Raw genomic sequence first — 12,614 nt, forward strand, 5'->3', positions numbered from 1 at the left:
GAATGGAAATAATATTGGTTGCAACTATGTCATGAGAATTAACTGATGGATATTCTATTTAGGGTTGTAAGATTAGAAATGTGAATATCTAAATGGTTTTATAATTTAGTATCTCTTTTGCAGTACTTACAGCTCTGCTGCCAGCCAAGTGAACTGCAGACAATAAAATGGCTTCTGTTTCCTATATTTAGAGAGTATCTGATATAGCTATTATGACTTCTTTCTTTTGCAGGTTGAAGTTGATCCTATTACTACATTCCCTCTGAAGGGCTTGACACCCCTCACCGAGTATACTGTTGCCATTTTCTCCATCTATGATGAAGGACAGTCGGAGCCTCTGACTGGAATTTTTACCACAGGTAAGCCTTATTATGGTTTGAAAAGTTTCCAAGAGTAACTGTATGGAAACCAGAAGCTGGAGCAGCTTCTTCAATTGTGATTTTGAAGAGATTGCATTTTAATATTTGTTTACTTTATAGTATTATTACCCAATGAACAACTAGGTGAATAGAATGCCTACTGGCTAATTATTTTCTTTCAAAGCAAGGGAAAGAGGGACAGGACCATCTAAGTTCAAAGGTCTCAGTTAAATAAAAGTGTGCATTGTTCTCTTCCTGATCTCACACTGTTTCTTTTGTTCTATTGACATAAAATTTTCACATTTCTTCCATTGATATATGTGTATATTAAGTTGAACTTCCAAAATTACAGCTCTCCAACAGTTTTTGACCTACAAAAAATGATGGTTTCATACCATTTAACCTAATACATCAATCTATAGCCAATAATTATTTTCATGCAGCTTGCAATATTAATACAACAATATGGGATATTTTAAATACTAAAATAAAAAATAAAGCATGAATGCATTATTTTTCTTTTCTATATATACCCTGTAGTCAATAAATATAACTTCTTTTTGCCTCCTGGTGGAAAAATTCTATTGTTTGCTTTCTGGACCTATCATGAATTGCACTTGGAAACAAATTTAGTGCTGTATTGAGATGAGAAGGTAATCTGGAGAGAGATGAGAAATAAGCTGGACTGAGAAATAATGTTCACAGAAAAAAGTTCAGTAATTTTGCAAAATCTCACAAGGGCTAACTGTAGTTGGAATTCTCATGGTATCCTGTCAAAGAGTTTTAAAATCTCTGATTTCATATAATAAAAATCAGTGACTGACAATTCATTTTGGGTGTAATTAGATGTTATGGTCTCTGTTGTACATCCCAGAAGTGTGTAAGCAGTAAAATAATGGATGTCTGATAAATTATACTTCATTTCTGATGGCAGCCACATGTACAAGATTAAAAGGATGAACGTTTTTCTCTAGGATTTAACTTCTTACTAGAGAGTGATTTAGGCACGAAAGTGAATAAAGCTAAAAGTGACATTTCTCAGGCCTCTAGGGCATCATTTTGTTAATTTCTTCAGAATACTTGGAAAATAGTATCTTTGTAAAGTAATGAATATAGCAGTCTTATTTTTTATAGTTAATGAAAAGGGCCAAATAGAGAATCTAAGAGTTCTGGAAATTCCTGGAAAACTGTAAAAATTTGCTGTGTCCCTGGTCTTCCTAACTTATACTGTGGGTAAATGCTGGAAACAGAAACATAAGCCCACACTGGGCTAATTGGCACTGCTTTCCCTGCTTCCATGTGCTTTCCTAAAACAAGAGATTCACCAGAGAGTCCTCTCTACCTGTGGCCCCGGGGAGCTGCTTGAGTTATGGTTTTCTTACCTTCTCAGTTCCCTAACAAAATCTCCCTCCTTGGCTTACAGAGGACGTTCCAGCCCAGCAATACTTGGAAATTGATGAGGTGACAACAGATAGTTTTAGAGTGACCTGGCATCCCCTCTCAGTTGATGAAGGGCAACACAAGTTGATGTGGATTCCAGTCTACGGTGGGAAGACTGAAGAAGTGAGTTGTCTGAGACTGAAAATTAATCCAGGGCATTTTATCTGGAAGTGAATGCCCACTGCTGCATTTGAGTTGGTCTTTGTTTTAAGACAGATTGAGAATCCCAAGAGTAATTAATATTTTCCATGACCTGGAGTTTTACAAATGTCAAATCATATGACTTTTGTAAAATTAAAATGCATTTTTGCTAGGGCTTTTATTATATATGTTATGTATTTCCAGATTCTTTGATAGTCATAAATGACATTTTTAAAAACTTCAAAAAAGGCCCCTTTTGCAATATTAATCGTTTTTTGCTGAGAGATTTGAAAAGAAAAAAGTATCTGGTTTGACTTTAAAATTGAATTCAACGGCCCTGGAGTTGTTTATGCTTAGTCACTTATTGCTTACACTCGGGATAACATCTTTCCATTTTATTATTTTTTCTTAACTTTTTCCTATGTTATTCAAGTAAACCCAGTTACTAAGCACCAAATACTTTTCAGGTTGTCCTACAGGAAGACCAAGACTCATATGTTATTGAAGGCCTGGAACCTGGCACTGAATATGAAGTTTCCCTGTTGGCTGTACTGGATGGTGGAAGTGAGACTGAGGTAGTGACTGCTGTTGGGACCACACGTAAGTCTTGGTCAGGCCAAGATGGAGTTCACAAGCTCCGACCATTTATTCTGACACACTCTTCATGCCACCAGGTTCCCTGCACATCAACCTTATTCCTGGCTACAGAGGCTTTGTCCCTAGAACTCTTCATACATCTTTACCTTTAATGAAAGCAATATGTGGAGCATCTTATTAGACTCCTAGTCTATCATCACCTAAAGGCAGGGACCATATCTCTCTTGTTCACCATTATGTCCCCAACACTTAGCACAGTTCTTGGCATATATTAACTGTGCAATGAATATTTGTTGAATGGAGGAATGGATGGATGGATGGATGGATGGATGGACGGATGGATAAATGGATGGATGGATGGATGGATGAAATAAGTTATAAATGAACAAAAAAATAAATGTAGGGCAAAAATGTCCAAGAGTTTCTGGAATTTCCCAAGTTGATCTTGGTTCCAAGAATCCACAAAATTCACTTGCTGATTCTTTTGTTCCTTAATTTTTAAAATATGAGGTATTAACCACATATTAAATTGTCTTTGATTGGGTTCCCTGGAACTAGATTCTGAAGTAGAAAATTGCATCCAGAAGGTTTATTGAAGAGTGTAGTTGGGAGATACATCTGTAAGGAAATAGGACTTAGGGAGAAGCTAAAACAGAGCCCTCAGCTAATTCTATTAGAAATTCTGGACCTGGTATGACCCTTCTGAGTGGTCCCAAGTTGAGTCAAAGGGGCTGGGCCTTTCTATCCCTGCATCCCCAGTGATTGGAGGCAGGCCATCCCCTGACAGTGTCTGCAACCCCAGGCAAGGCAATTCCCAGAGCTCTGAGCCATTGGCAGCCTGTACTCCAGAAGCTGCTGGATGAGTATGTTGATGAAGAGGGCATCTAGGCGGTTCACCACACAGCAGCTCCATCCACTGGTTGCCCAGGGTGGATACAAGAAATAGCAGATGCACTTCTTATTGTCTTCCTTGTTGGTCCTATTTGGCAGCCCCTTTACAACTTGATCTATAGCACTGTTTAATGTCCTTTCCTCACCATAGTTATGCCCCATTTCAAAGTAACTGGGAGGTTTCACAATTTTATAGATGTAATTCAAGTGTTTATATGAAGGCTGGCATCTGCGATTAGAAACTAACTTCTTTGGGTTTGTTTCCTTATTTGTGGAATAGATACAATGTCTGCCTTACAACTCACTTCTCTCTTGCAACCATGGTCAAGGTTGTTGTGAGAAACAAGTGACATAATATAGGTGAACTTTTCTTTAAAAACTATAAAATGCTATACACAAATGTATAGAGCTATCATCATTACAGAATTTTAAAGTGAGGAATATTTTTTTAGTTGACAGTGTTTGGACAGAACCGCCTACGACCGAAGCACCTACCAGGCCTGTGACATCAGGTAAGGACAAATAGAAGCCTGTTTACCCATAAGAAAAGTTTGATTTAAACAGAAGTTATATTATCCCAGTTTTATTTGATTTATATGATTGATTAGGAACAGGGCATGCCAGTTCAAATTTCTCTCCCCTCAGAGCTCTCAACCTCTTCTTATCCCTAAATGCTAATTGGTCTTCTAGTCTAATAATCAATATCACTGTGGTACTCTCTATTTTTCCCATCTTTGTTTTGAATTCCCATCTAATCTTTTAGAGAACGTTAGTATCCAGCCCCAGGAGTCTCTACCCTACTCTTGGTCTCAGTGTCTTCTCCTATTGCTTTCTGTTGAGAATTATTCATATCATAGTTTCCATGCATTTCTGTGGGTAACTGAGCCATGGCTGGTGTATTGGTGTTCCAACTATCAGCTATTTTCTCTCTCAGCTTAACTGTCCCCTCCATTATAATATACCTCCCAACTAGTTGTCACAGTCAACTAGATTAAACAAGTTTGATGATATTTATTTCTTGACCTAAAACCTTTCAGTGAATCTCCAATACCATTCATTTATTCATTCGTTCATTGATTCATTCATTCTTCAGTTAACCTTTACTGAGCCCTTCTTTATGACCCCACATCTCTTAATCATAACACACAAGATGCTTCCTGACTGGGTTCTGCTTCCCTTCCTGGCCTCAACCATATGTTTCATGCTTTCCCCATATCCTCCTGCCATCTAGAACTCCTAACCCTGAAGGTGAGATGCTGCATTCTGTACCTACAGCCTAGTAGGTAAAGTTTTGCCTGATACATGTCACTCTCCTGTCTCCTCTGTGACACTTTCACTATTTTGTCGACTGTAGATCATTGTATGTCTTAAAGCCCTAACCAGTCTGACATACAGGAAAAGCTCAATGAACGTTTGCTGAATGAATGAATAAATGAATGAAGAGAAGAAAGAGTCCATGGAGATGGACAGAATGAAAGGAAGTTGGCACAAAAGGGAGAAGAAACAATGGGACAAATGAGAGAGCAGTCACTTTGGGAGATGGAAAGGAACATGTCAGAGAAAACGAGTGAAGGAGTGTGGACAAGATCTCAGAGACAGGATGAAATCCATGTGGCCTGAGTGGATAGAGGCCGCCCTCGTGGGAGATTTGTGCTTTGAGTGACAAGTGTTAAAACAGAAATGGGGAAGCAGGTGATGGGATGTGTGTTGGATGCTGGATTGCAGGCCGAGGTTGACCACATTTGGTCCTTCACGCCCACTTCTCCATCTCAGCCCTAATGTGAAGTTCTCACAGTCGTGCTTCTCTTTGGGCTCCCCTTCTGGGTTCCTAGTCCAAGGGCTGCTCCCCAGTTCCCCTTTCTAGTGTATATACAGAGCTGGTTGTTTGAGGGATCCATGATCTCACCTTGAAAGCATCTCTTAAGCCCATTTTTGTTTGCTACCAGTAGGTATCATGGCTCTCTATTAACTAAAGCTGAGTTGTTCTCACTTCACCTGGGTCTACATGGTAGAGATACGTTAAATGATACTTGTTGTCATGTCCACAAATCATCTCTGTAGCTCATTTTGAAATATGATGGATGAAAAGTTCCTTAAATACTTGGTTGTGTTTATTCCAGTTTTCCGCACAGGAGTCAGAAACCTGGTTGTAGATGAAGAAACCACTTCTAGCCTGCGGGTAAAATGGGACATTTCAGACAGCAGTGTGCAGCAGTTCAGGGTGACCTACCTGACTGCTCAAGGGGACCCTGCCGAAGAAGTGGTAGGAACGGTCTGTATAAATACAGCTGACTAGCAGCTCCACAAATTTCCTGACTAACCAGGCTAACGAGACTATTTCCCAAGAGTAATGCAAACTTTACTGCCCATTTCTTCATTTCTCTGGAAACTAATGTTTTTGCTTGATCCAAACTTGTCTCCTGATGACTTTCTGTCTCCAAAACGTGCTCCACATACAACCTGCTTTAAATTGATAAAACATCTGAACCTTCTTTACCGCTTTGCTTCTGTCGCCTTGACAACTTGTTAGAGCACAAAAATTGGGTCATAAATAGTCCATTATACACTTGTCTGTGTGTGTGGGTATATGTGTGTGTGTGTGTGTATGAGTGAGTGTGTATATACTTTTGATATGTAAATTTTTAATATATAAACTTCTTTTATTTATTTATTTATTTGGGTCGTGTTGCATCTTTGTTGTTGCATGCGGGCTTTCTCTAGTTGCGGTGAGCAGGGGCTACTCTTTGTTGCAGTGCACAGGGCTTCTCATTGCGGTGGCTTCTCTTGTTGTGGAGCACGGGCTCTAGGCATACGGGCTCAGTAGTTGTGGCTCATGGGCTTAGTTGCTCCGTGGCAGGTGGGGTCATCCCAGACCAGGGATTGCACCCGTTTCCCCTGCATTGGCAGGCGGATTCTTAACCACTGCAGCATCAGGGAAGTCCAATATATAAAATTCTCTCTCTCTATATATATACACATATATAACTTTTTTGCCCTTGGGAATCTGATTAAAAGTTTTTAAATGAAGCATAACTCAAAGGTCTTCTTTATGCAGTTGAAGTGTTCCTAATGAAATGCCATCCATTAACAAATAGTTGTATTTTTAACTGACATTGACTCTCTTTGAGCAGATTTATAGTCATTTCTAATGTATTCTTAATCATGAGCATCTCCCTGTGGGATTTAGATTTTTATGTGTTGAGTTTTCTTTAAGTTGTTTCATCTATATTTGTTTTTCTCGATTGAATACCTGGGTAGACTCTTTTTTATTAAGAAATAAAGTGTCTTTATTTTTTAAAATTAAAAAAATTTATACAGTTTTTAAAGGTTAGTTTCCATTTACAGCTATTACAAAATATTGGCTATATTCCCCATTTTGTATAATGTATCCTTGAGCCTATCTTACACCCAATAGTTTGTGCCTCTAACCCCCCACCTCCCCACCTCTCCCCACTGGTAACTACCAGTTTGTTCTCTATATCTGTGAGTCTGCTTCCTTTTTGTCTTATTCACTAGTTTGTTGTATTTTTTAGATTCCACATATGAGTGATATCATACAGTATTTGTCTTTCTTTGTCTGACTTAGTTCACTTAGCATAATGCCCTCCAAGTCCATCCAAGTTGTCACAAATGGCAAGATTTCATTCTTTTTTATGGCTGAGTAATATTCCATTGTGTATATGTACCACATTTTATTTATCCATTCATTTGTTGATGGACGCTTAGGTTGTTTCCATATCTTGGCAATTGTACGTAGTGCTGCTGTCAACATTGTGGTGCATGTATCTTTTTGAATTAGTGTTTTTGGAAAACTTGGGTACACTCTTAATCATGGCCTTCCCATGTTTTCTTTATTTACACCATACCATTCCTTTTACTCTAGAACCTGAAAATTGTTTCCTAGGCACACTTCCCATCAGACCCAATAAATCCGGTTTGTATCCAAGAGAAATTTTTCCTTTTAGTTATGAAATATGCTTTATTTAGCTTCATTAGTTACATTTCTTTCCCTCTGCTGCATTATATTTGTGACACTCTAGGAAAGAAATCTCCAAATACATTATTGTTCAAGAATAGCATTATTATCCTTTCTTCCTTTTCCTTACTTATAAAGCCTTTGGTGGCAAATTATTTGTATCTGTATGATATCAATACATAAACAATGGTTTGAGCTCAAGAGTCTCTCAGGAAAGTACTTAATTTCAAGCTGATGGATGAATCATTGTAGAACACAATGATAACACAATGGACAATAACCACGTCCACTGTGAATAACCAGAAGATCCATGAAATCGGTCTGGGAGTACTTTTGGAAAATTAATGGACACTTGAACAAAATAGGTTGAATTATAAATTCACTCGGATCATAGATTTCAAATAATCCATGATTGGAAAATACAAAAAAATTAAAATTGTGCTTAGCTGTGGTAACTAAAGATATAATTTGGATGTTTTATTTTCCCTGTTATTGCCCTCATATTTTAACTTAGTCCCTAAAATGAAACCCATAAAAACTTCCCAGAGTGAGAGTTTTGTTTTGGTTTTTGTTTCTACTCTTACCAAGAAACACATTAAGCTTCTTGCTAAATTATTCCCGCTAATTTGGAATGAGTTACAGTTTAATCTTGTGCACACACTTATAAGCTATGCAAGGTAAAATAATAATAATATTTACTTTGGATTATCTCTAGATAATTTTCCCTTTGCTAGTTTCTTTCATTTCACACTGTTTATTTTGAAACAAACTTGGACACCTAGATGAAGGAGAAAAGATCAAAAGTCTTCAATACACATGTGCCCCAGTTAAACAAACCCTTAATAAAAATGAAAAATATTGATAACTTTGATGGTGATTATTTACTGTGCAGAAATATTTTTGCTACAAAGAAGAAAGTACTTTAGAATTCTTTAACTCTCAAGCCCCTATGGTGAATTCCAATGAAATTGGATTTGTTCACTCTTAATTTACAGGCATATTTTCAGGGACTCAACTGAGGAGTAATTGAGAATTTATATCTCAGTGTTTTATGAAATGTTACTACTATGTAAATGTAATGTATTATTATTACTGAAGACAGAAAGTGCATGCATCTAGATTTAGATTATAGAACCAACATAGGTCAGGAACTTGAAGATCTATATTCACTCCCACACAGCAAATGCATATCTTAAATATTTTCCTTTTTTTTGTTTTTTTATTGAAGTATAATTGATTTACAATGTGTTAATTTCTGCTGCACAGCAAAGTGATTCAGTTATACATATATATATATTATATATACATTCTTTTTTTAAATATTCTTATCCATTATGGTTTATCATCCCAGTGCTATACAGTAGGACCTTGTTGTTTATCCATTATGTATATAATAGCTTCACCTGCTAACCCCAATCCCCCACTCGACCCCTCCCCCAACCCCTTCCCCTTGGCAACCACCAGTATGTTCTCAATGTCCGTGACTCTGTTTCTGTTTTGTAGACCGTTTCAACCAAATGAATATCTTAAAATAATGATGCAGGCAGGGAAAGACAGATGGCTAAAACATATTACAAAAGTGAGAAAGGAAATGACTGGATAAGAGAAATGCCTCTTACCATGTTTCCAAATTTTCCTTAACTATAAAAGCTGATTAAATTTACCTGAGGAAATGACAAGCTAGAGTATTGAAGTTAGAGAATAGTATAGGTATATTGTAAACCAAAGTCAGGCTTTAATATATATAAAGCAAGGGGAATTAAATTTACTTTTCCAATTGAGGTTAAGTGAAGTATTTCTTTATTTTCTAAGTATAATCAAATCTACCAAATATTCCCAATAAAAAGCTTTTGAACTCTTAGAAAGTAAAACTCCCTGTCAAATATTTCATAAGGATTGACTTTCAACTCTGCTCAGAAATATGGAGACGTAACAATGACATTGCCCTGAATTTTGTTGTCAGGGGAGGGAGGTCTCACATGTTTTTATTTGTGAAAGGCCAATCAGGATTCCAGGCTTTTCTAGAACCTACATGTAAAAATCTAAAACCATGTCCCGAATTCTGAGTTGCAAGAAATATTCTAGAGTAGGGAAACTCAGAATGTGGCTCAGTCTCCTACAAGATAAGTTCAGGTATTATGATTAAGCTTAGAAACATTTACAGCAATCTGACATTGCTGGGACATCCAAGAATATGACCGTATTTTCTGGCGATTTTGTTTTACTGTATTTTATAAAAATATTGGTCGTCAGGGACTGGGATTAAAACATAACGGCACTAGCCGTACCTAGTCTTTCACCATTAGAAGGCATGAAAATCACTGTCTAGAAACAGAACTTTCTAAGACAGGAACAAACTGAGATACGGGGAATCCTCTTTCTACTGTGGAAACAGCTTGCTGGATGGGATCCAGGCTGCTCTGAAGAGCTCTGGACAATAATGGAGCCAGACATGAAGTTGCATTTCTAAAAAAATTAAAAACATGAAGTTCACTGGTTAGATTTGCTCCTCATTTACCCATGAGCATCTTTTATAGACTTGTTTTCTCAACAAAACCACCATCTGCTATGACCTGTAGCATCTGTTTTTAGTGGACACCTATCTTTTTTAAAAAAATTTTATTCGAGTACAGTTGATTTACACTGTTGTGTTAGTTTCAGGTGTACAGCAAAGTGATTCAATTATACATATACATATGTTCATTCTTTTTTAGATTCTTTTCCCATATAGGTTATTACAGAATGTTAAGTAGAGTTCCCTGTGCTATATAGTAAGTCCTTGTTGGTTATCTATTTTATATATAGTAGTGTATGTACGTTAATCTGAAGCTCCTAATTTATCCCTTCCCCCCTGCATGTTTCCTCTTTGGTAACCATAAGTTTGTTTTCGAAGTCTGTGAGTCTTTCTATTTTGTAAATAGGTTCATTTATATCATTTTAAAAAATTAGATTCCACATATGAGTTATATCATATAATATTTGTCTTTCTCTGTCTGACTTCACTTAGTATGATAATCTCTAGGCCCATCCATGTTGCTGCAAATGGCATTATTTCATTCTTTTTTATGGCTGAGTAATATTCCATTATATATATGTACCACATCCTCTTTATCCATTCTTCTGTCGATGGACATTTAGGTTGCTTCCATGTCCTGGCTATTGTAAATAGTGCTGCAATGAACATTGGAGGGCATGTATCTTTTTGAATTATGGTTTAATCTGGATATATGCCAAGGAGTGGGATTGCTGGATCATATGGTAGCTCTATTTTCAGTTTTTTAAGAAACCTCCATACTGTTCTCCATAGTGGTTGAACCAATTTACATTCCCAATAACACTTCGGGAGGGTTCCCTTTTCTCCACACCCGCTCCAGCACTTATTATTAGTAGACTTCTTGATGATGGCCATTCTGACAGGTGTGAGATGATACCTTATTGTAGTTTTGATTTGCATTTCTCTAATAATTAGTGATGTTGAGCCTCTTTTTATGTGCTATTCGGCCATCTGTATGTCTTTTTTTGGAGAAGTGTATATTTAGATCTTCTGAGTGGGCACCTATCTTTACCTTGCTTTGTGCAAACAAGCAGAGGTCAAGTAAAAGGAACTTTGTATGCCCAAGAGGAGGTTTACATTTTATTCTTGGGAATGAGTATCATTAGGATAAAGAGATTTGCGTAGAGCAGTCAGGTGGAATAGAGGGCAGTGATTTTAAAAAGGCTCAGGAGGGCTTCCCTGGTGGCACAGTGGTTGAGAGTCCGCCTGCTGATGCAGGGAACACGGGTTCGTGCCCCGGTCCGGAAAGATCCCACAAGCCGCGGAGCGGCTAGGCCCGTGAGCCATGGCCACTGAGCCTGCGCGTCCGGAGCCTGTGCTCTGCAACGGGAGAGGCCACAACAGTGAGAGGCCCGCGTACCACAAAAAAACAAACAAACAAAAAAAGGCTCAGGCCAGATATTCAGGATTTCAATATGGCTTTTTTTTTTTAACCCAATAGCTTATGTGGGTCTCAGTTTCCCCATCTGTAAAATGAGTGTAATCATACTTCATACCTCAAAAGGTTGTGGTGAAGAGTAACTGAATTACTACATTAGAATACTTAGAGTAGTACTTGGCAGATAATAGCAACTAGCTAAATGAGGGCTATTATTATAAACCACAGCAACTACTACCTGACAAGCTAAAAATGAGCCCTCCAGAATGGTCCCATTTCTTTTCAGTACCCTACAGGCTAAATTTTTTTTTTTTTTTTTTTTTTTTTTTTGTGGTACGCGGGCCTCTCACTGCTGTGGCCTCTCCCGTTGCGGAGCACAGGCTCCGGACGCGCAGGCTCAGCGGCCATGGCTCACGGGCCCAGCCGCTCCGCGGCATGTGGGATCCTCCCAGACCGGGGCACGAACCCGTGTCCCCTGCATCGGCAGGCGGACTCTCAACCACTGCGCCACCAGGGAAGCCCCCTACAGGCTAAATTTGATTGGTTCCAAGGCCGTGTGCTTCTCAGTTTGAGGGATGACCTTATTTAAGGAACATCATCATGGGTGGTTTGCTAGGCAGACCGCTTGGAACAAATGCCCAGGCTCTGGGTTCCAGAGGGTTATATTGAAAAGAAATGCCCCAAAGGAAGCTGCATAGATAGCCTAAGACAAGACAGGGCAACCACAGTTCTTTCTTTACAAGTTCTTAATGCCGGGGATATCTAACTCATTTTAGAATAAAACAGAGCTCCTTTTATAAAATCTTCCTCCCAGGACTACATCAGTACCATCTTGTGTATTTCAATGTCATTTCACATGAGGAGCAAAATCATATTAATCTAATATAAATCACTTAATTCAGACTTCCTTTTTCATATTAAAAAAAAAAAAAACACTGCTTTTAGAGCTTAGCAATATCTTAGCAACAGCTGCTTCTGAGTTCAACTCGAGGCTTTCGAGGGCTTATTCCATGATTTATAGGTTCCTTCCCTCATCCAGAAGTAGACAGCATGCCCTTTGCCTGCTGGCGTTTTACCCAGCTCTTGAATCCAAAAGCATCTCCAGCTGTCCCAGTCTTGTGACTCCCTTAAATGCGTTTGGGTCAGTTCTTACAACCTAGCATTTTTTCCAACCATGATTAAGTCTTTTAAATGGCCCAGAGATGTGCCAGCATCTAACTGCTGAAGCCTAGGCAGAAAGTTTTGTGGTTTTAGTATTGAGAACACGTGGCTTTTCTG

At 38.2% G+C, this 12,614-nt stretch overlaps 1 protein-coding gene across 1 annotated transcript in view; it reads left to right on the forward strand.

The window, feature by feature from the left end:
- COL14A1 (collagen type XIV alpha 1 chain) overlaps positions 1-12,614 on the forward strand; it is a gene marked incomplete at its 3' end in the record, with an annotated part of 211,445 nt that overhangs the window by 73,112 nt on the left and 125,719 nt on the right. The window contains exons 14-18 of the mRNA XM_079722162.1: positions 233-359; positions 1,783-1,922; positions 2,408-2,540; positions 3,881-3,940; positions 5,549-5,700. Coding sequence (XP_079578288.1) covers positions 233-359; positions 1,783-1,922; positions 2,408-2,540; positions 3,881-3,940; positions 5,549-5,700 — 612 coding nt within the window. The remainder of the gene's footprint in view (positions 1-232; positions 360-1,782; positions 1,923-2,407; positions 2,541-3,880; positions 3,941-5,548; positions 5,701-12,614) is intronic.

Source organism: Hyperoodon ampullatus, assembly GCF_949752795.1.
Source record: "Hyperoodon ampullatus genome assembly, chromosome: 17".
In the NCBI taxonomy this organism is placed as follows: Eukaryota; Metazoa; Chordata; class Mammalia; order Artiodactyla; family Ziphiidae; genus Hyperoodon; species Hyperoodon ampullatus.